This window comes from Aedes aegypti, chromosome 1 (assembly GCF_002204515.2).
Source record: "Aedes aegypti strain LVP_AGWG chromosome 1, AaegL5.0 Primary Assembly, whole genome shotgun sequence".
Lineage (NCBI taxonomy): Eukaryota > Metazoa > Arthropoda > Insecta > Diptera > Culicidae > Aedes > Aedes aegypti.
Genome location: NC_035107.1, coordinates 238,906,946 through 238,932,419, shown reverse-complemented (window position 1 = coordinate 238,932,419; position 25,474 = coordinate 238,906,946). Strand labels below are relative to the sequence as shown.

Sequence of the window (25,474 nt, the reverse complement as noted above, 5' to 3'; positions counted from 1 at the left end):
TCGCAATACAATCTGCTCACTCGCATTACATGCTTTTATCCATCATATAATATGTACACGTATATCGCCTCTGCTTGTGTACGTATAAGACCTTTTCGCGACATCTTATGCGTGAAACTTTGCCCATATAAGCATCGCATAACGCAAAAGGTGATTTCGTTATACATTCATTTTGGTTGTTTGGGTGTACTCTCAAGAATTTATGATGTTTTATTATCATGAATTTAGTGTGTATTCAAAAGTCATTTGAAGTCATTATCAAATGTGTTTGTGAGTGAGCACTAGAAATACCGACCAACTTGATGAGCTGACTCATTCGCATCATGGATAGCAACTCAAACAGGTGTCTTATTAGAAGTCTAGAAAAGTTCTTAATTCCCGGTTATTGACTGAACTTATCATTATGATGACTTAAATATTATGATTTTTCACATCAAAGTGAATAGACATCATATCATATACTTCCTCTTATTTCTGGTGTTACGTACCACCAAATCGGAGCCTGTTTCTCAGTTATCTATTTTACAAGCAGTTACATTATTGACCTAAGAACATTCTTCAAAAATTTACCATTATTTGCATTTGTATACAATTGTCTTCAAACTGAAACAGTTCATACATTATGTCAAATGGATCAATTTAAAATAAATTTTTCAAATGTTTTGATAAAGTTATTGTTTTGCATTTTCTCATCATTTCAGTTTAGAAATACCCTAGGTACCCCAACAAATTTGCATCTAAATATGAAACCGTCACCGAATACGTCATAAATATAACTCATTTGTGAGTTGTGAAAATCTAATCAAAATCGATCGAATGATATCGCCATTTTAGATACAAGATTTTAGAAACATCAATGTCGATGAATCTATGACATTTGGTCGAAAGACATTTGATCGAATGACATTTTGCGAACGACGTTTAGTCGAAAGAATGCTTGGTCGAAGAGGTATTTAGTGAACATTTGGTCTAAAACGTTTATTTGCAAAAGAAAGGATATGACATTTGGTCGAATTGACGTTACGTCGAAGTGACATTTGGTCGAATCTTTATAGTTTGGATACAAAGTTCAATGCGATTGAATCTATGACATTTGGTCGAAAGACATTTAGTGAAATGACGTTTGATCTAAAGTACATTTGTTTGGACAGACATTTCGTCGAAAAAGTTTAGTTGTAACAGAAACGTCATTCGACCAAATGTCAATCGACGTAATGTTTCAAAGATTTTCGGCCAAATATTCATTTGACCATTATTTACCCACCATAAGTATGGAATCGCATGATCTAGTTTTGCAATACGCCAGTTCAATATTGCAGCACCGCAAAAAGTTTAGCATCACCTAAAAAGCAGTATCTCGGAATCCTTACTTTCTACAAGGTTGCGGTTTTCAGCAAATTTGTTCAGCAGCCTTATGGCGTTCATTAAGTGAAATTTTTAATGCGCAATTTTGCCGCAATGTGGCGCAAGTGTGCATGTAATTTTGTCATAGTCATATATTGTTCAGAAACTTGAAAGCAATTTGAGTCAGCACTGCTTAGTTAGCAATTTTGTTGCTACCTGGCTATTGTGCATATAAATTTGATCATGTTTTAGAAGGCTCCAGCTCATGATCCTGGCCACTTAGAAGGTTCGTGTCTTCAACAAAGTTTTTCAGAAGCTTGAAAACAAATTGAGGCAGCACTGTTCAGTTAGTAATTTTGCCGCTACGTGGTGCTAAGGTGCTTGCAATCAGAACATATTATAGAAGGCGCTAGCTCATGATCCCTACCACCTATTCCTTCAGCAAACTTGTTCAGAAACTTGAAAGCAATTTGAAATAGAACTATTAAGAGCAATATAATCACTACGTGGCGCTAGTTTGCATTTCAATTGGCCATATTGAGGAAAACTCTAGCACCTTATAAAGTTCGTGTCTTCAGCAAATTTGATCAGAAAAAAATTGCTGAAGACACGAACCTCAAATTGTTTCCAAGCTTCTGCACAACTTTGCTGAGAACACGAACCTTCAGGACAGCCAGGATTATGAGCTAGAGCTTTCTGAAACATGACCATATTTACATGCACACTAGCGCCACGTAGCAGCAAAATTGCTAATTAAACAGTGCTGCCTCAAATTGCTTTCCAGTTTCTGAACAACTTTGATGAAGACACGAACTTTCTAGGTGGTCGGGATCATAAGCTAGAGCCTGCTATAACATGACCAAATGTATATGCACAATAGCGCCACGTAGCGGCAAAATTACGCATAAGAAATTTCACCTTATGAACGTCATAAAGCTTTTGAACAACTTTGCTGAAGACCGCAACCTTGTAGAAAGTAAGGATACCGAGATATTACATCAAAAATATAACAGTTTTTAGGTGATGCTAATTTTGGGGGGAAGCTGCAATATTCAACTGGGGTATTGCAATACTAGGTGATGCGATTACATACGTATGGTAGGTAGTGTATATCGTCAGATAAATTTCATTCAATTTTCTGTAAATTCTCGAATTTTCAGGAAAATTCAAGAAAAAAAATCGTTGCATGCAATATTGGATATGATTCCTGGAAGATATCGAGAAACTTCGATAAATATGTTCAAAGAATCTTATGAAAAAGTCCTTATATTGTTTTCCAGAGTAACTTTTGAAAAAAAAATGGATGGAAATAACACAGAAGCTTTGTAATTGGAACGAATTGCATGAAGAACTTCTCACAGATTTAAGAAATCCAGGATAAATCTTACGTTGAAACATTTGGGAAACTATCTGAAGGAATTGTTAAGTGTTCCTCAAGAAAGATTCAGGCCGGAAGCACTACGAAAATTATTGGATGTAAAAGTTTCTGTCAACTTACTTGTTGGAGGGCCAGAAATAAGTCCTTGAGAAATTTCTAGAATAATATTTATAAACATGTTGGAAATAAAAAAACAAATGGTGGTGTTTCTCAAAACAAATCCTGCCCAGAAAAATGCTTGAAGGTGCCCATTGTGAAAATCATGGTTAAATCCTTGAATGCTTAATTTAGATTACTTAAAAAAAAATCTTGGTAAAATTTTAGAGCTAAATTTTAGAATTTCTTTGAGCTGACCTTGCAAGAAATTCTGGAGGAATCCTCAAAAGTCTTCTTGGATCTTATTAAACTACCTTAATCTAGATCTGGTTATTCTATTAAGAATACTAGATATTATTTTATAAGAGACTCTTTGACTTCAAATAACAAGTTTTTCAAGATTTTTGTCAGAATTTCATAACGTGTATCAGGCAGACTTCTTTCTTTGTAAGAACGTTTGTGGATTGTGCACGTCGTGAAGCTCATGAAGTGAATTTTTTCATATATATTCTTTGTTTTCACTTTGCGGTTCGTAAATCCGGAGCAAACGGGTTTGTTTTTTGCATCGCCGGAGTGAAAATTTAGTTTCATGTTCCCGTTATGTTGAGGAGCTTCTTGCTACACAGTCGAGGATGAAATATCAACTGGTGAGCTCGTTTCATGATTCTTTTTCAAGTGAGTTAAAATTATGTATCATATTATTATCTAGACAGTACAAGGAATACTACATTTGTTCAGCAAACTAGTGACTAGTTGATTACTGTCAGAATAAATCGCATTTCTAGCACGATGTTCATAAATAAGGCATTTCTTTGTTTTTTGTTTCAAATAATACAAAATCTGTTATTGATTCCACACTAGAAGTGTTCACTACTTTCTTCAAAGACTAATATTTGACTATTCAGATTGATATTGCATTATGATAATGCAAAATCTTTGAATGGTTCGTCATCAAAGATATCAAATATAAGATAGAAGACTTCTTCTGGAGCCCACAGTAGGCACATCTTCCACAGATGATGCGCTTTCGTATTTCACGACTAAGGTTATTGTCGGCCGTCAGCAAGAACAGGCAGGCTCTATCGCGAACGGTTCCGCCTATCAGCATGTAATTTGTTTTCGACGCATTCACCATTAGCCATTAGCAACGTTACCGTTTCAAATTTTCTTACAAAAATATCCATATCGTCCGCGAAGCAAACAAATTTTCCGGATCTCGTGAAAATCGTACCTCGACTGCTAAGTCCGGCCCTCCGCATGACACCTTCAAGCGCAATATTGAACAACAGGCACGAAAGCCCATCGCCTTGTCATAGTCCCCGGCGGGGTTCGAACGAACTGGAGAGTTCGCCCGAGATCTTCATGCAGTTTTGCACACCGTCCATCGTTGCTTTAATTAATCTTGTGAGCTTCCCGGGCAAGCTTTTCTCATCACTATAGGCCTATAGACCGTATATTCAACCGTGTATTTAACCAAAATGAAACCTATAACTGAATTAATTCCCAATTTAAAAAAAACAGTATTTTGTCATGGACATGCAGAGGACCCTGCGGCTTCCGAATTACACGTCGAAATTTCCTCCTCATTCCAAATTGATCTGCATTCGGACGCAGCCGGCGCTCCTTTACTAGCGCAGGTTGCATCCTTGTGCAAGTATAGCTGTTTTTACAATAACGAAGTAGTAGCTGCGGGCGTTCAATCATGCCCATACTCATGCTCTTCTTAATTGTTGATAAGATCTTTAAGAATAAAGAACAATGAAGCTCCTTGGCAGAAGTTAGAGTCCATGAATCTTTCAAGAAATTTGTCATGACGCTTTTCCTTATAAATACGAATACAGGAGAAAATCTTTAAAAAATAACGATTAACTTTCGTTGCAAGGCAGCAGTGGTGGAAATTTTCGTATCTCGAAGCATCTCACGAGCATAAAACAACACAAAACAAACATGACAGACTCGCGAACAGGCTTGATGTAAGTAAATTCGCACCCACCTGCTCGTGAGAACATACCAAAAGAAATGGCGAAGTTTTACTCGCGAGTAACCTACCATGGTGTGATTTATTATGGTTTTGACAGACAAATCAATAGGCCTATTCAAATGACGTCTCAAATCAGCTGATCGGGAAGCACTTTGACATTTCTTCTATGAAAATGACAGGCCCGTGTTAGCACCGGTCCTCCACCGATGTAAACAAATGCATAGACGGATCTGTCACATGAAAAGGCCTATTGTTTATCTATCAAATCGATTGTTAAATGACAGTAAAACCCTTAAAAACCAGAAATCTCGAAGAGGAATCAGCTTTTTTCCACAAAGCTCAATTGATTCTGAACAGCGTCGAACACGTTCATGAATTCTTAAAGCTTCGTTTACTCGCGAGCACGACAGATGCTAGTAAATCAGCGCTCTAATGCTCGCGAGCATTTGGTTTTGTTTTTGTTCTGGTTAACAGACTGATCGCCACTTTCCATCACTGTGAAGCAGTGTTTGGGTTTTGATCCGAATAAGCCGATCGAATCATATTCGGAGAGTGTTACAGTTCGCGAACCATAACAGTTCGTGGCACATCGTATTCGGAGAGCCCAATGAATGTAAACATTCTCTCTCTCGTTTGGTATGTGACACGAGAGCGTTCAAGAGCAGCACCTCTCACAGACTGCAACAGTATCAAGCCATTCGGGTGATGTATGTTTTGCATAAAGTTGGTAATAACATTCATATTTTCTGGTAATGCAGTCTTAAACAACCTAATTATAATCTATTGGATCATTGAACACCCCGTTTCTTGATCAGAATGAGAGTGGGTCAGCGAATGTTACAAGTGTTGACACACAGTGGTCGGTGGCAAACAGTGGGTGGTGTGTGTCTGTTTTGTTATTGTCCCTGGCTCGTTATCTTCAACGAACGATAAATGTCATGCGTGTTGTATGAATGCGGGCGGATAAATGGGATGAAATTATGGCTCATGTGTCAATGATCGTTAAATTTTCCAAAGCCAGCTGTGAAGGCAGTGAACTATGTTTTTTAGTTTCATCGGCCGGGGAGTACAATGGCCACACCCTTGCCCCCATCTGACTACGTCCAAGGGAGAAACAAAACGAAGTCGAAGTGCTACTTCGGGAAATCGTGTCGCATATGTGAAGCGATAACAATAATAGCGTTTACCTCTCCAAGGTTTCCCCTCCCCACCCTCAGATAGGGAGCATCAAGGACTTAGAAGACGACTAAGGGATACACAACAGCAAACGACGACGACGACGACATCTGCCAGCCGCTTTTTGCCAACATATGCCATCACACGTCTGCTCATACACACATACACACATCGAATGACGGAGAATACCGTCATTCACAAGGAACCAATCCTCTTAAAATGGATTACTCTCAACTACATAAATGTACCGTTGATATTGCTTCGACTCCGAGCGCTGATGCCCTCCAGCTGCATTTGGGGCCAGAGTGGCCTAGGAATGGCCCCGATTGGTACTTCTTGGATAGGTTTTGCTTATCATTGGCTTCCCACACTCGTCGTCGTCGTTCTGAGGTATAGGAGGTCCTTCTCCCTCCCCGTTCCACTTCTGAGCTGCTGTAAGGACATTTTTAAGTCCGGTTGTTATCTCTGGGTTCGATTTGTTTTGAATTGTTCCGTATCTGCGTAAGGGAATGATAACACTTCGAATTCAATCTCGAACGAAAATATTTACGTTGAGATGTTGAGTGGGTTCGATTATGCTGTCGGATCTCGAGCGCAAGTGTTCAATCTTCATCGGATTATGGCTTTGCTTTGATAAATGAACCAACGTTTTGATTATCTTGTTCAGATAATCTCAAGTAGCACAACCACAACACAATTTACTTGGATCTAACTTGAAATGTTAAAAGTTTCATGTCACATAATCTTTCTTGAATCATTGTAAACTACGTGAAAATTTTTTTTCGGTGAATTCTCTTGGACTATATGAAGAAAACTATTATCAGAAGCATGTTCTCTGGAGAGTTTAGTATGGATTCCTTGAAACTTGTTAAAACATATCTGCGTTAATTTCCTAGTCTTTGCTGGACCTGAACATGTAACAAAGACTTTTCCGTGTATTCTCAAGATTTCGGAACATATAACCTTCTTAATATTGTACATCGAGAAGTCCTACATCCAGATGATATGTGTTCAAATTTTGACTAAATCAAGAAATGTATTCTGAAGATATCTTCGAGAAGAAATTTTAAAGGAATACCGGTTAGTAATTCTGCATTCATCCCCGAAAATGATTCCATGGCAATCCCAAAACAGGTATTTTAAATAAATTTAAATGTTCTGCGAAAGTATCTTCCTACTCTCCAGTTTGAAGCTCGTTAAGCAAACCGTTCAGGATTCTCATATTTAGCAGACTTTATAATGAAGCGCTAATTCATTCCGAGCTGCTAACAGAATGTGCGTTTTTGTTTTCAAACCTCCACTAGGCACATGGGAATTGTTGAACCGGTCACCATCAACCCCAGACCAGCCATTTTTTCGGCATCCGATTCACAAAATCAATTCCATCCCCGACAAACACTTTTGTTATGTTTGCCAACGGAGCAGCGGAATATTTTTTGTTTGCCTCGTTTCAGTTCATCGCACATGAAAATATTATTTTTGAAGAGCATTTGGTTCGCGGAAAAGCGGCCCCTACAAAAGTGCGACCGGCCATAGTTGAATATTTGATGAACTCGTTTGCCCAAAATCAATAGTGCATTTCGGTTGCCCCCAGTTCCACCGTTGGAAATCGAAAATTTTGCCCCACCCTTGAAAGTTAACATATCGAATAAATCAAAATTTCCTCCTCTCACCATTCTTCTTGCAGGACCAGGACACCCTCTCCTTCTCGGTGACCATCAAGGATCGCATCAGCACCGCAGGAATCGATTCCGAGAACGACAACGTGGTCAACGTTCCCATCACGATAATCGTCCTGGACGAAAACGACAACCCACCGGAATTTCGCAATGTAAGTATCCGCACATCGAGGGCCTAGGGTTACCTTATTTGCTCGCACCGCGAAGAGGGCATTTTTCAATTCTGTAAAAGAGTACTAAACAGTGCACAGAGCAGGGATTGAATCATGAGAAAATTGTGAGAATCTCTCACTTATCGCTCTCTGTAACAATCATGATTTGCAGTACATCATGAGAGCCTGTTTATAGTATACTGCTGCAATGAAGTAGTTTGAAACCCTACGTGTACTCTAAAAAAAGCACATATGGTAACCCTATTGAAGGGGAAATTCATTTTGGTTTAATCAACTTTCTGTTCCGGGAACCACTCCTCAAATATAAAAAAATTGTGGTGGTCCACCCGGTTATCGATCGATTGCTGATTGATCACTTTGGGGTTGGCACACACTCACGCGTCCGAATCAATTATCGCCTCAATGGAAGCTAACGCGAGCGAGAGCAACCATCATAGTCTCATCATCAAAAAGTAACAATTAAAATCACCTCAACCCCCCTTGGACTTTGTCCCGGGAACTATATGTTCCGTTGGGTTGGGTACCAATTAAACCGAACACCCACCGCCGATTCATGTTCGTGGCAAAATCCATTTCCGGCAAGTCTTCAACACGTCCAGCACAGCAAACCGATTCTATATAACAAATACCCAAAAACCGTTTGCCTGTAGGACATTTAACCGAATGATATTCTCCCGAATTTTATAGTGTTTTGAATAAATGGAGTTCTTTGCTAATTATTTATGAAAATAATTTAATTCCGCTTCTGTCATCTATTTTCTCGGGTGGTTAATTTTCGTGACTTCGATAATAACCAAAAAATGAATGAAGTCAATGAAAAGTACTTCTTTTGACTTTCATATAGCTTGTTATTTCTGATGGTCAATAATGTTCTCAATCGTTGTTAAAAACTACAAATTCGAAAATGTTAACGTTCAGAACATTTCCAAGTGCTATAGATTCCGATATCTCGATTACTTCACAGTAGCATACCATTAGGGGTCTTCCTTAGCCGAGTGGTTAGAGTCCGCGGCTACAAAGCAAAGCCATGCTGAAGGTGTCTGGGTTCGATTCCCGGTCCTTCAAGGATCTTTTCGTAATGGAAATTTCCTTGACTTCCCTGGCCATAGAGTATAATCGTACCTGTCACACGATATACGAATGCGAAATTGGCAACTTAGGCAAAAAAAGTTCTCAGTTAATAACTGTGGAAGTGCTCATAAGAACACTAAGCTGAGAAGCAGGCTCTGTGAGGACGTTAATTCCAAGAAGAAGAAGCATACCATTCGGGAAAATATCACATTCGAGTAAAGGGCATTCGGGTAAATGATACAGTATCCAGCAACCAGTGCCCGAGTGGCAGATCGAGGTTTGCCGCTGGCAGGAAGTAATTTTTCAATTTTGCTCCTGTTCTGACGGACGACGAAAGTAGCGAGGGGAGACGTCCGGAGAGTACTATTTAATTTGCCCGTTCCTAATTGTTATTCAAATGATGTAATCCTCCGGGCATGAAGTGGGAGTTTCCGGAGCGGTAGAGCCATCGGAAGGGGTTTCGTTCCGTGAGTTGTTCCCGCTGGCTGGTGGTCCTTCCGTTACGTAGAGTTGGTAGAGTTTCTCCGCGCACCCAGCTGAATCAGCTGTGGCTGGTGCTATCATGTTTGCTTCCGGATACAGCAAATAATGAAGTATGCGCGAGGTTTGTGGATGGTAGGGATGTTTGTTCCTAGTTCCTGGTTTCATTGAGCCAATATAATTTTCATAAGCCTGATGGATTTTGTTAAAAATTTGAAACTTCCCGAAAAATTCTTCTTATTTAATATCCGGAGATCTTGGGAGTATAATCTTAAAGATTCTGAAGTTACTCCGGATTGTCTTGGAGTACCAAAATTGATTATGCCATACTTTGAACGAATAGGTGAAGTTCCTAGTACAGTCGCCTTTCACATCACGATATCTAAGGGGCCATCGATATAGGGAGAGATCGAGACAAAGAACATTAATTGGTCAGCGTTAAGTTAGAGGGGACCAAGTACAAAATTTGGGAAAATTGGATTATTCTCGAATTAGATGCGAAATTACCTTACCTCCGTTTCATTTTGGCCAGATTTGATGAATGCTGTAAACTGTGAAAAAAAAATTACCTTGGATGATCAATAAAAATCGATTAAAGTGTGCAGTCGGAGAGGACTAAGTGCTTATTACCATAACAGCTAAAATGATCAGCGCGCTAAGGAATGCGAGGATATCAAAAACATTTCAAGAGATTTGTCAGATTTTTTTGGCATCGAATGATTCTTCTATTTATCCATCAATAGAAATTTATAAATATTACTTAATTCGATGCATTTGATTTTGATTTTTGACCATTTATCATATTTGGATGGGTGGTCAGAAATTGCAACAATTTATGTGCAGACAGAGCGGACCGGAGCACTAAACTGTTGATTATTGCATTTTTTGAGTCAATTTCAGAGTCCGATAGAAGTTTATGGTAGTTCTATGATGTACGTGTGTTATGTGCTAGAACCCTCTTATTGGACCAGTATATTTGGGCCAGTATTCAATATTTTCACTTGGTCCTTTCTGACTGAACGCATATATGAATATTTCTGGTCTTCAATGCCCTGACCCTGCAAAACTTTAATTTTCAAGCTATCTTTAAGATATGCACCCAGTTTGACCATGCAGGCATAAATTGATTATTATTTTCCTAGAAATTGTTCAGTCAAAGTGAACCAAATCACTGAACGGTGATCTTTAGTTCAGTCAGAGTAGACCAAGTACACATAGCCCACCAAAAAATCGTTCTATCAGAGGTTTGGATTATGATTTTTCATGATTATTACTTTACATTATATTGTTCAAAAGTAACACAAAGGTGTGTAGATATATTGAACCAAAATTCAAGCGAGTTTAAAAATTACAGAACTTTAGTCTTTAAACCCATTTTTCTCAAAATATAAAAAATGTCTCTAGGTCCACTCTGCTGGTGGTTACCAATCGATTAGGTTTTCAGCTCATACGGGTGTTTGGTTCTCCCGATCCGTGCTCTTGTAAATTTAAGGTTTGGCTTCGATTCATCTTCACCTTACCGCCGACCAATACAGGGAACCCTAGATAGAATATCACTCCGTTACTAGGAAAATAATAAACAAACAAATTTCATTTTGAGTTTCCAAATTGTTTTGATTCACTTAAATCTGGTTTAGTAACCTTCGATAATGTTCATATCGACATATGGAGAGAAAATTGGGAACAAAAAATCAAGATATGGAGAGACCGAGATAAGGAGAGAGAAATCGAATGCAAAATGAAGGGACCAAAGCAAGCATCGACATAGGGAGAGATATCGAGCTGTAGAACATCGAGATGTGGAGAGTCGACTGTATATGGAGTCAACTCTTCATACCTCGATATTGAACGGATCTTCGAGTCAGGGAGGTATCGTGTTACAGAAAACAGAACCAGTGCAACTGCGATCAGAGGAATCATCGAGTTAGGTATGAAAACCAACTTTTACTATGGTACTCTAAGTCGATATCGAGTTGACTAAAAACACCATAACCTTGAGATAAAGACAATTTGAAAAAATGGATCATTTGTAGCTCAAAATTACAATCAATCTGATTACCATCAGGTAGACCTTACCCATGTGGACATTTTTGCCAAAGTCACCAACCTTCTAGCTTATCGAGGCCTTGAGATACAGCACATAATAGTTCTTTCAAAAATGTTATCACTAGCGCAACTTATCGAGCAAAATTTGAACAGTGTGATTTCTATCAAGTAGATTTCAGTCCCCCATATATTTTTTTTTATCGAAAACACCAACTTTCTAACCTTCTAGGCGATTGAAGAATTTTTTTTTACTAGCACCACCTATCGAATGAATTCCCAATCAGATTTATCATCACCGGATAGCCCTTGAGCTATTGAACAATTTTACCGAAGACACAAACCTTCTGGCATATCATGACAGTTCTTAAGGTGATTATAAAACAAAGCCAAACTTTGAATTTTCAAGTGCACAAGACGAGAGAATCTGACAACAATTCGCGTTGAAAACCAATCAAATTGCTTGCTTGCTGGTGATGAACAATAGGACAGATTTTCCACGTGGAGCTCTGTTTGGTTCCCAAGTCTTGTGCACTTGAAAATTTGAGGTGTGGCTTCGTTCTATAATCACCTTAATCACATTTTTTACTGTCGGATAACCCTCCATCTGCAGAACATTTTTGCCGCAAACACTGACCTTCTAGCTTATCAGGATTGTGAGATCAGTGCTGTTAAATATCAAAATTTTGGATAAATTCAAATACCTAACTTTACCGAAGATAGAAACCTTCTAGCTCATCGGGATCATAAGATGGATATTATGGTTAATCATGGTACCCCATAGTCAATCAGGATTCCGAATAACTCCGAAACAAAGAATATCTCAAGAATGGGGTCGAAAACCGAAGGGATTACTGTCAGAACACCAAGATGTTTTTTTTTTTTTTTAATTTAGGGATAATACCGTCGATATGATCAGAGAAAATCTGTCTAAACTCGAAAGGGATCCTTTCGAAATTTTAAAAACCTTTCTGACGTAATACTAGGAAGGATCCGAATATGATATCACAAAAGATTTTGTTGAAATCCCAGGGGAGGTTGAAACTGAATACTAGAAGGCATTTGGTCGGATTTGCGAGTTTTACCTGTATCCCAAGAAGAGTTTTGAAGAAACCCTGCTTCAAACCCAGGGAGAATAGTATGTCAGACACTATTTTGCCGGAACTTCAAACGGGCTTCCTTAGAAATAGAAGAGAAGAATCAATCAAATCATGCAAGATTCTGTAAGAGCGGAACTTATTAAAATTGGCCCAGAGAGATTGGCTACTTGTCTGCACCAATTGATAGCCAGGATTTGAGATACAGAATAGCTACCGGAGGAGTGGAAGGAGGTATTAATATACCCAATATACAAAAAGGGTGACGAGTTATAATGTGAGGACTATCGAGCGATCATTATTCTTGACGTAGCCTATAAAAAGCTTTCGCAGATCATCTTCCGCTATCTATAGCCACTAGCAAGCCGATTTGGGGGAAATTTCGTGGATGAACGAAAGAGTCGCGATTATCAGGTCTCTACGCCCCACCTATGAATATTGTACAGAGCTGTGTGAAGATATTGGGTGCGTTATCTAAACACGCAAAGGATTTCGACAAGGCGATGGTCTTTCCTGCCTCCTGTTCAGTATTGCGCTAGAAGTTGTTATGAAACGGGCGAGCTTCAACATGCGAGGCACGATCTTCAATAAATCCAGACAGTTCATCTATTTCGTTGACGTCGTGGACATTATCGGAAGTACGTTTCAGGTGGTTGCTGAATAGTATACCATAGGCTGAAACAAAAAGCAGACCGGGTTGGATTGAAGGTGTATTTACCTCGAAGACGAAATATCTGCTGGCTTTAGGAACCGAGCGCAATAGAGTTCGCATTGGCAGACGTGTGATGATCGACGAAGATGAATTAGAGGTGGTGGATGAATTTGTCTCCCTTGGTGACGTTCGATAACAACTGCATCAGAGAAATTCGAAGATTTATCATTGCCGGAAGTTGATACAACTAGTGATTCATTCGTGTGCGCCACAAAGCGTTTCCTAGTTTACTACCGAGTATTGTCCGCAGCACTTTACGCTCGAAATCACCGAACGCTTTTCGATCTGCCCCTTTCAAGGTCCACGTTTCGTGCCCGTTAATATCCACCCGGAAGAATCAATGTTTTATACAAGGCGTATTTTGTTCCCTTTTGTAAGTAGCGGGACCTAAGCTGGTTATGTAGTCTGTAAAAGGAGATAACGCCGCAGCAATCGCTGACTTTCGTCTCCTCATCGGTATACCACGTCGCCTTAGCTGGGAAAGGATGAACGCGGAGTTGCTTGTAAGAGATACGTATAGGCAGCTTCTTACCGACCCAGCTGACCAACTGGAACGATTTGCCAAGGGTTCGACGCATTGCTCGTGTCAACACCGAAGCTCCATCAGTCTTGAGATAGAAACGGCCATCCGAAGCATGAAGTCAAATAGAGTCCCAGGAGAAGAGTCGAGTCGAGATGCTAATTCTACAATATCTGAGAAACCGCGACCTTTTCGGCCAAATGGAATCTTAGTGAAGGTATCTGAAAAAAAGTGACTTTACTGTGTGCAATAATTGGTGAGGCACCATGTTATTGTGTATAGTTCTTAAAATCATGTGTAAAGTCGTCCTGAGCCGGCTACAGGAGAAGATTTACACGACACTTCGGTAGCAGAAGGCAGCATCCTGTGTGGACCATATAGTCTCTCTCCGAATCATTTTGAAACGGGTCAACGAATTCCAAGACGTTATACGAAAAAAACCTTTTGACCGGCTCAATCACGAAAATATGTGAGGTGTCATGAGGCGCAACGTAAAGAGTTTTGCACAACGACGTCTTCAGACTTTTTGGCTCGCTTTATGAGCTGTCGAGAAGCAACTACTAAGGCCTTGCGGAGTACAAATCTGTAAACCGCTGATAGAATCTTTCAAGTTCACTGTCATGACATGAACATGGACATGAAGAAGCCAGCTGACCGGAAAAAGGGAAAAGGAAATGTGAGCCTTGGAGAGAAACAACATCAGGTCGTCTTCTAAATTTTCAAGTAGGTTGTATTCCAATACCTGCAATTGGATTACCGACAAGAATTGCTACAAGGCCAAACTTGTAGCTAGCGGATTTATTCAACGGTATTGTTTTGACTTCTCGAGGACGCACTCTTCAATGCGAATTTGGGCATCTTGGGATTCCAACAGAATTTCTCTTGGCACCCCAGCCAACTCCCTCTCTTGAGATTCTGGTAGAATCCTTCTTAGGATTTTTAGCAAAATCTCTCTTGGAACCCCAACAGAATTCCTCTTGAGGCTCCGGCGGAATCCCTTTTGAGATTCTGGCAGAATTCTTCTAAGATTCCAGCTGGATCCCTCTTGGGATTCCGGAAGACTCGCTCTTAGTATTCCGGCAGAATCGTTCTTGGTATTCCAGCAGGACCTCTCTTGGGATTTCGACAGAATCCCTCTTGGGACTCCGACAAAATCCCCTTTGGGAATCCGGCAGAATCTCTCTTGGCATTCCGACAGAATCCCTTCAGCTGACTCCTTCTTGGGATTCCGACAGAATCCCTCCTGGGATTCCAGCAGAAACCATCTTGGGATTCTGACAGAATACATCTTGGGATTCCGGCAGAATCGCTCTTGGGAATCCAACAGAACCACTCTTGGGATTCCGACAGCATTCCCCTTGGGATTCTGACAGCATCCCTCTTGGGGTTCCGAAAGAATTCCTCTTGAGATTCCGACAGAATCCCTTTTGAGATCCCGACAGAATCCCACTTGGGATTTTGACAGACTCCCTCTTGGGGTTGCGGAAGAATCCCTGTTAGGGTTAAGACAGAATCCCTCTTGGGAACTCGGCAGAATCCCTCTTGGGATTCCAACAGAATCCCTCTTGGGCTTCCGACAAAATTCCTCTTGGGATTCCGACAGAATCCCTCTTAGGATTTCGACAGAATCTCTCTTGGGATTCTGACAGAATTCCTCTCGGGATTCCGACAGAATCCCTCTTGGGATTTCGACAGAATCTCTCTTGGGATTCCGACAGAATGCTATTAGGATTCCGACAGAATCCCTCTTGGAATTCCGACAGAATTCCTCTTGGGATTTCAACAGAATCCCTCTTGCAATTCCGACAGGATCTCTCTTGGTATTCATACAGAATCTCCTTTGGTATTCATACAGAATCCCCCTAAGGATTCTGGCAGAATCCCTTTTAAGATTCTGGTAGAAAACTTCTTAAGATTCCGGGAGAAATCCATTTGGGATTCCAGCAGAATCCCTCTTGGTATTCCAGCAGAATCCTTATTGTGATTCCGACAGAATCCCTCCTGGGATTTAGGCAGAAGCCGTCCTAAGAATCCGGCAGAATCCCTCTTGGGATTCCGGTAGAATCTTCTCTTAGGATTCTGGCAGAATTCCTCTTGTGATACCAGCCAAATGCCTCTTATGATTTCAGCAGAATTCCTACTCGAATTCCGACAGAATCTATTTCGGGATTCCGGCAAAACCCCTCTTGAGATTCCGACAGAATCACTCTTGATATACCGACAGAATCCGTATTAGGATTCCGACAGAATCACTCTTAGGATTCTGGCAGAATCCCTATCCAAAATCTCTCTAAGGATTCTCCGACAGAACTCTAAAGTTTTTTTTTTGGGACTTCGGCAGATCCACACTTGAGATTCACATAGAATTTGTCTTGGAATTTCAATAGAATCCTGTTTGGGGTTTTGAATTATATTTTTGGTCAAAATCCGAGCACTGACACTGTTTTCTGACATCCCATAAGGGTTTCTGTATGGTTCTTAGAAATAGTTGTTTTTGAAAGCTGTTAATGAAATGATCTGATGCAAGGTATCTAGAAGGAAGGTACTTCAATGTGTCAGAATGTTGAATTCGCCATTTCGAAACACCAGGTGACAGCTGGCGCGTTTGCATTGGTTTGAAGGTGCTAACTCAAGACGTACCTCCAGACATCCTCTAAAACACACGAAGAAGGTAAACGTTACTCATAAATGTGGGAGAAAATTTTCACTTACCGGTAGGATTTGTTTCCTGTGGTAAACAATCCCTAACAATCCCATAGAAACGATACACAGTGTTGGGAAGCTCGTGAGTACTCACTGAAAACTGCAAACTCACTCGCGAGTATGAGTTGTACAGCTTGAACTCTCGCGTGAGTATACTCAGTCGTGAGTTTCAGTTGTACAGCTCATACTCGTGAGTGAGTTTTCGACTAACATTTACTCACTCGTGAGTTATTTTACTCACTTAAAATATTTTAAATATTCTAAAAGCTTGCGAATTGCTCAAATAAATAATAAGTAATAAGTAAGACTATTCTTGGGGTGACCTTATTCAAATGATAACATGAAAATTTTATTCTGAAAACTATTTGATGCACGCAAAACGTCATTATAATATGAATTCCTCACATAAGCTGTAATTTGTGTTTGGTATTTCGCTGCGCCTTTTCTTCTTTCTTCTGACGTTACACCTCTACTGGGTCAGATTCTGCTTTTTACCTTAATGTACTTATGATATGTGCATTTCCACATTTATCAACTATGAGCTTTATTTATTTGCCAATTGACTATTATTTTATTCTCTACTTTACGATATGCAGCACTACTGCAATAATAAAAACCTGAGATAGAGACTCGACAGAACGTATCTGAGTTTCGTGCCAAAACTAATAAGCCGCTGATTTATTTATTTATTTATTTCGTCAATCAATAGTAGACTACATGATTGGTCTGCCAAACAGCGTTGCCAGCAATATTTTGTGCGAAATTACATATGAAATGGGCAAGATGCCAATCGCAAACCAAATTTATGTGAGGTACCGCGGGGCAAGTAAGTTAAAGAGAAAATAATTTGTATATTTTACTAAGTATATGTACTCACGTTTCAAACTCATGCGTAAACCTTTGAGGCCATTCGGAACATTACGATAGATAAGAGATTCTATTATGGGCGGTTTCCATACAGACTGGCGTCCAACAATATTTTTTCCATCTTCCATTTTTTCCATCTCATGTGATATAGAGTTGATGTTTTATTTTCAAAAACAAGTTTTTGAGACTAGCTTTTGAATAGGGCCTATAGAGAAATAATAAGTTTTGTTACTAATAATGCATATAAGCCATTAATACGATTAACGTTGTGCAAACCATTATAAATGTTAGAACTTAGATAGAAATGATGATATACATTATTTAGCGATATTCAGTTAATCTCTGAATTATTTTTTTTCAGTTTTTAATAGAAAATGGTTAAAATTTTTGTAAAAATTCAAAAAGCCCTAAATTAAAAAAGTGCAAGTTTGTGCAGCTACCTTCTTCACGATCCTTTAGTTAACTTCTCAAAGTAACCTTGGAAATAAATTTTAGCCTGGAACAACTTGGGACAAAAAAGTACAGGATGTGTAAAGTTTTGATATAATATCAAATATATTTTTTTTCAATACACTCCCTGCATTTTTCCGACCAAAAGTACGAATTTTTATTTGAATTTATTTTTCTAAGATAGCTTTTTGAATTAGCTTTCAGACAGTGTATAAAATATTACGATTATGCAGTATATTGTACTCAATGTGTACCTTGTGTTTGTACTCAATTCTTAATTCTCTTTAAAAACTCTAACTTTGACATACTGTATTAATTAAAATATAAAAGATCTTGTCCTGATATTCCAGGAATACCTAAATAGAAGTGTTTACTATGGAATAATGTACAAGAAAAACCAATCAGATCGAATTATTTTTTCGATTATTGGCCACCTGATCGCCCATAGTGGATTCCTGCGATTTTTCAACCATTTTTGCATAATAGAGTGAAACATTGTCTACCTGTCAACTATTATTCCGTAACAAGTTGACAGCGTGCAATCTTGTATTAATAGTTTCAGTAGAAAAAAGTTGCAGAAAATAATTTTGTGTACCACATATAAGTTGTGCTCTCTGACAGTTTTAAGCTGAAAAAAAAAAGTTTTGCAATCAATTCGACCTAGCCATAAAAATAACTAAATTAATACACCATCAATTTTCTGATCACGTGGGGCAAGTAAAAAGTTTCTCATTAGATATTAAATTTGTGTTTTCTTTTTAGGTAGCTATTAGTAAACAAGGTTTGCAATTATCATACAAAATCGAAACGTGCTGCAAATTCAAGAAACACAATACTCAAAGCGATAAAAGCTATGACTAATCATGGAACTTCTCTAAAAAGAGGTTGCCAGACGACATTAATGTGTCTACTTCGGACAGCCGATTGAAAGGAAAACGTTGATTGAATAGTTGCAATATAAGAGAACGCACGGAAATATCATGGAATGTAAATGTAAAGCTAGTCCAAAACATAAAAATGGGGTATGGGTCTATCCACACAAAAAAGAATCCGAATTCTATTGAAGGATTCCGTTCCAAGAAATAATTTATCTGATGTCAAATCCGACTTTCTTAGAAACAATTAGAAGTTAATAGAAATCGTGAATATGACTGTTAGTTTTTCAATTTATTGTTCAAAAACTTGTGGAGCAAGTGAAAAGTGATATTTTGCAAAAACTTGTTCTGTATTTTTTCTTCATTTTTACATAAAAATCATTTTTAGCATACTGCTTATATTTGGTAGGAGTCAATTTAAAAAATAAAGATGAACTCATTTGTATCAATTTAAAGTCTTTAGAATTTGAAGAATCTCAACTATACGATTTCCATTACCCACTTGCCCCACGGTACCTTATTCCATTTTTACTAATATTTCAATTCAACTTTGAATATCAATAACATAAACGCATTCACAGTATTTATTTTATGCTCCTAAATAAAATAAATTGGTCTAGAAAGTATTTGAACACAACCGGACTTTCGCCATTATAACTTGTTTATCCATTTTGAAAAACAGGCTCTGAATTCTGTAAAGTTTAAACAACCATACTATAAAACTGCGTACAAATTCTGTGATGTTTTGTGACAAGTTTGATAATAATTTTGTCTTTTGAAATCAGCTGTTTCATAAATTGTGGGTGATTCAACTGCGTGGGGTCACTGTATCACAATACACACTGAAGTCGACAGCAGCTGTAAACACTTTGAATTATTTACATTTACAGTCTTCCACCTAGTATAAAACATACTAATGTACAATTTTTTTTGGTAATTGGTTACTCACCATACTCACAAAGAGTAACTTGCTCACTCACCCGAGAGTAATGACGTCATACTCACTGCGAGTATTACTCTTTACGTGAGTAATACTCGCAGTGAGTTGTGACGTCATACTCTCGCGTGAGTTAGAGTAAGGAATGAGTGACTCACAGCGTGAGTATTACTCGCAAACGAGTACGAGAGTGAGTATTTTTTTACTAGCGAGCACGAGTTTCCCAACACTGACGATACATGGAAACGATGAAAACATACTCGCCAGCTGTCACTTCCACCTCCCCTGTAGCTGACCTCACTTCGCACCCACTGACTGCTTAGATCACTGAACCTCCCTTCAACAAATCTTGATCAGATGATTAGTTCAGCATTTTATCATGTTATTTCCCATAATCTATGAAATTTGTACATTTTGTGATCATCTCTATCCCCAAGCAAACCAATCTGAATGAATACTTCCGCCCTCACCCAAGCACCCAGCTTCCCCACAATCCACATTCACATTCCGCTCAGCCGCGGAAAATGTTGATAGTCCGTACCAGTTGGTTAGACGCTGGCAAGGGATGATTTGGTTCGCCATCGCGCTCCGGCCACCGAGCAGATGAACTTCAAACAACAGAATGGCTGGAAGAGCGTACTCGACCGACCAACACGCCGCTGGACGAAGACTGACCTCACCAACCGAGACCAGATTAATCATCCTGCGAAAACTTTTCGCCGTATTTTCCGAAAACACAGCCGGGGAAATTGCATCCACACAAATAAGCACAAAAGCGCGCGCGGATACACACTGGGTTATGGCTGGGAGTTTCTAATTTTTGCTTTGCTCTCTATAGGGTCGGGCCTGGCGGCGATATGACAAATGCCAACAAAGGCCAGCAGCGAAGTTATTATGAAGTTCCATAAAATTTGGACTGGTTTGTTTGGATGATATTGAGGAATCCTTTCAAGGAAACTTTCTCCATTTCTTTTTTGCCCTTTGACTGCGAAATGAGAGGTCGGGGGATAGTACCAACCATGGTCTTTGTGTAGATAATTTGAAAACTAATTTTCAGTTGGTTGCGAATTTTCTGGGTTTCCCTGGCTACTGTTTTGGCGTGACGCAATTTGTAATTAGTACTTTCATTCATTTATTCCTCAGGTTCCCTACGAAACAGAGGTCCTGGAGGACGCCAAGCCAGGCACCACCGTGTTCAGCGATATCCTGGTTACCGATCGGGACACCGTCGGAGATAACCTGATCGTGAACTGTATTCCACAACCGCAGAACCCGGATGCTTGCGAAAAGTTCGCCATCGAAACCCTCGAAAGCGGTCAGGATCGACTAACGGCTTCGGTGGTGCTGAAGGGTCGCCTAGACTACAACGAACGGATGATCTACCAGATTCTGCTGGAGGCTACCGATGGGATGTTCAACGCCACGGCTGGACTGGAGATCCACGTGAAGGATGTTCAGAACAGTGCGCCGGTGTTCCAAGGATCGTTGGCGGCGGTAATCAACGAGGACAGCAAGATCGGGACGCTGGTGATGATGATCCACGCAAGGGATGGCGATCGGGGTCAACCGAGGAAGATTGTCTACGAATTAGTTACGAGTGAGTATTGCTGGGGAGGATCGGTGAGGTTGATCTTATGACTGTTCTTCTTCTCCACAGACCCAATGGATTACTTCTTGCTGGATCGTCAAACGGGTGAGCTACGCACGGCCAAACCACTCGACAAGGAAGCCCTTCCCGACGACACCGGGTTGATAATCCTGACGGTTAAAGCTCGCGAGCTGATCGACGGAGTTCCCGGTAATGACAATCTGACCACGGCAACAACACAAGCGTCGATCACGATTCGCGATGTGAACGATTCTCCACCGATGTTCAACAAAAAGGAATACTTCGTATCGCTGTCGGAGAATACGGCTCCGGGAACGCCACTTCCGATCGAAATGAGCGTTCATGATCCGGATGTTGGAGAGAACGCTGTGTTTTCTCTACGCTTGAATGATGTTTCGGAAGTGTTCGATGTGGAGCCAAAATTGGTGACGGGATCGTCACAGATTAGTATTCGTGTAGCGAATGGTTCGCTGGATTACGAAAACCCTAACCAACGGAAGTTCATCGTATTGGTGATCGCTGAAGAAACCCAGACGAACCCTAAGCTGTCATCGACAGCTACTTTAACGGTGTCTATCACCGACTCGAATGACAACCGTCCGATCTTCGAGCAGGACTCGTACTCTACAACTGTATCGGAAACTGCTCATCCCGGTCATTTGATAACGACCATCACCGCCAGAGATCTCGACTCAGGTCATTTCGGCGACCAAGGAATTCGGTATTCCTTGTCTGGAACGGGAGCCGAACTCTTCAACGTCGACCCGATAACCGGCGCTATAACGGTCGCTGATTGCCCATCCGTAGACAACGACAACAACAAAAGACGTCGTCGGCGACGTCAGATTCCTTCATCCGATGAGCTGACTCAAGACTACCCGGATATGAAACGTTTCAACGTGTCAACCGACGGACGTTCGGGCGTCCTAGACCGTGGCGTAGACTATATGGCCTACAAGATCTACAACAGTGGCGAATCGAACGAGTACCGAGACGTGAATGTCGTCGCACCTCCAACGGTTTCCAGCAGCTGGGAAACGTCCAGTTTGGAGGAAAGCGACTCCACCCCGGCCATCGAGTCGGAAGAATACTTCACGCCATCTAGCACCACCACTCCCATCCACTCGAACGAAATCCAGCACCGTTCGGATGTGGGCCCAGGGCGAGCTCCTTGCTTGGACTACGAAAATCAATCGGTGTACTATCTGTCCTACAAGGCCACGGATGACGAGGGCCGGGGTCAAACGTCGGTAGTATCGCTCCGGATCACCCTTCTGGATGCGAACGATTCGCCGCCGGTGTGCGAGAGCCCTCTCTATAGGGCATCGGTCGACGAGGGAGCCACCCTATTTGAGCCGCCGCTCGTCATCAAAGCCCGCGATCCGGACGTTATTTCGGAAATTAATTATCGGTAATTATGCGGAGGGATTTGAGTGAGTGAACTGTGTAGATTGGACGGGCGATAGGCAGATTGACTAGATGGATTTCGCTTTCATCCATTGAAATAGAAAAAATGATTTTATTTCTAACCTTTTTCATTCGTTTTGGTGGTTCAGAATGTGAGCAAAATTTCGATCGATTACAAAATGAATTCAAAGTACCTTAGTTTAAGTAATTCTCGCTGAAACCAGATTTCTATCGGCACACATCGATAGAATACAATGTTTTTGTCGCTGTTCTTTAGAATATGTCAAAACTAAGAGGGAAATGTTTTGATTGACTTAGATTGATGGACTTCTCGTGAGCCAGCAAGTTGAATACTTAGGGAAAATGCTCATTTTTTTAAATCATAGGTGTTTTTCCACATAATATGTCTCATACGTCCCTACAAACACATAAGAATCATATTATCATCTGAAGAAGAATGTAGCTTTGATTTGGAGCTAAAACATTTTGGCGGTCGATTTTATTTCGGCCGCCATCTTTAATTTTTATCACAAAATCCAATTTTTTACCAATAGGGTTTAAAAAATTGTTTCATTTTTAGATTCATCGTTCAAAATTTTAATAAGTTTATGCTACGGAACTATTAAAAAAGTTATCCTCAAACTTTGAAGATAATTTTTAATCTTTCCCTATCTTTTGTCTCACTCTAACAATCATCATCAAAATCTTAAGTTTTAGTGAACCGATTAAGCTGAAAATAAAATGGGTTGTAGGTTACATATGAAAAATCATATGATAAAATTTTCACATCAATATATGAAGTGGTACTTGAGATTTGCTTCCTCAAATGGATAGGGTGATTATAATGACGTCCCGTGCGGCCTTAATGGGTGAAAAAATACCCATTGTCGAATAGCGATCCGTTTTGTCAGAAAATGGAATAGCTTAGCTTAGCTTAGACTGACTACACATATCAATGGTTGCTATTCCGTGATTGACCGAAGTCAGTGAAAATGCACAAAGAATCAACTAGAAGTTCGGCTGGGATTGGCCATAATCTTCTTCAATGTGCATAATTCAGTGCCTCTATTTATACAGGGTCAATAACGGCGCCGGCCACGTCCTCGCAGTCAGGTGGGATTGGGAGAAGGAATATTAGTGTGTAACCTTTGCTATTTGGAGACCGTGTTTGCCTCTGCATCTCCACAAAGGTTACTGGGAAGGATGTTTGTTAATGGGGAGGATCGTTGGGTCTAAGGATTCACTTTGATAAGTGATTAGACCATGATAAATAGTTTTTTGTCAAATATAAATATGCTTTTATGAAAATATAATATTTTCATTTGATATGAACAATTTCTATGTAAAGGAAAATTATGCCGACACTTGAGGTGACGAACCATTCAAAGTTTGTTGAACAAATATCTAAATGTAACATTCCTACAGCTGTCAGGACGAAAGCATGTGTTATTATATTTTACTTATTTGAAAAGAAACAAAAACTCGATTGGCTGGAACATCATAGAACACTCTTATTCTTATGCCGACACTTACAGTGGCGAACCATTCAAAGTTTGTTGAATAAAGTGAACCTTTCGCAAGTCTACACTTGTAGTGTCGAACCATTCAAAGTTTTTTTTTATAATTACAAAAATAAAGATAAAAAGAAAGGGGTGTTTTGAAAACAAAAAAATGTGAAACATAAATAATTCATGAATTAGAGTTTATGTCGACACTCACAGTGACGAACCATTCATAGTTTGTTGAAAAATCATATTTACGTCCTACCGTTGTATCGATTAAATGTGCAGTCATACATATTTTATAGATTAGAAATAGTAGCATGGAACGAGCTCACCAATTGATCCGTCATCCTTGACTGAGCAGCAACAATCCACATTCAGCTTAACTCGTTTGCTCGGCTATATAAAAGCACTCAGAGAAAATAGGCGCACGACCTGAGAGGGAAACAACTGACGACTCCGTTTTGTCAGAAAATGGAATGATTTAAAAACTCGAAATAAGTAAAAAAAAAACACATTATGCAAATCTTTGCTTGACCCCATTAATAAATATCAAAAAAATAAAAAAATATCAAAGTTTGCATCGATTCCCGTTGCTATCAATTCCTGCCGCTTTTGATTGCTAGGGAATCTCGGAGAACATTAACTATATAAGCTGTAAGTAATATAAGCATGGATGAATGTTATGAAAAAAATGCATAATTTGAAATTATTTCCAGATTGTTGGAAACTTCTGACTGTTCCGTCATCGACTCCGAGAGATGCATCGGCTTTCATTCCAGCACGTAATTCGATGGATTTTTTTTAAATAAATTTCTTTATCACATGTTTGATTGGTATTTGCAATAATAAATTTAATTCTTACAAGTTTTATTATTTATATATTTATTATTATATATATACAGTTTTATTATTGCTAAACTCAACTTGAATACAATCAATCAAATTTTGATCTATTAACTATACCTAAAATGAGTATTTTTTTCACCCATTTTTCAATGCGGTCGCGTTTTATACAACGTGTAAAAATTTATCCACCCTATGACATAAACTGAATTCATCCGTTAATGTGTAAAGCGTGTGTACTCATTAAGTGCGGAGGGGCTTTTGTAGCGAAAATGGATGAATTTTTATTCATTAAAAATTTTCGCAAACCACCGTGTAGGGCGGGGCAAGATGATCACTCTAAGGATGGACCGATTTTTGCTGAATGTGACCATTATTTTTTATTTGAAATGATATGGAACCGTTTATAAAACATGTTTTCTACTATCCATAAACATAGCAGATTCAAAAAAAAAATCGAATGAATAAAATGACTGAACAAAACAACAAATTATTGGCGCTGCGGGGCAAGTTGAGTACCCCAGAGGT

The 25,474-nt window shown here is 39.5% G+C and overlaps 1 protein-coding gene across 5 annotated transcripts in view; it reads left to right on the top strand.

The window, feature by feature from the left end:
- Positions 1-25,474, top strand: part of LOC110674038 (cadherin-87A) — an 869,996-nt gene that overhangs the window by 679,082 nt on the left and 165,440 nt on the right. For all 5 annotated transcript variants that reach the window (XM_021837330.1, XM_021837335.1, XM_021837332.1 and 2 more), the window contains 3 exons: positions 7,663-7,806; positions 20,726-21,179; positions 21,240-22,602. In XM_021837330.1, coding sequence (XP_021693022.1) covers positions 7,663-7,806; positions 20,726-21,179; positions 21,240-22,602 — 1,961 coding nt within the window. The remainder of the gene's footprint in view (positions 1-7,662; positions 7,807-20,725; positions 21,180-21,239; positions 22,603-25,474) is intronic.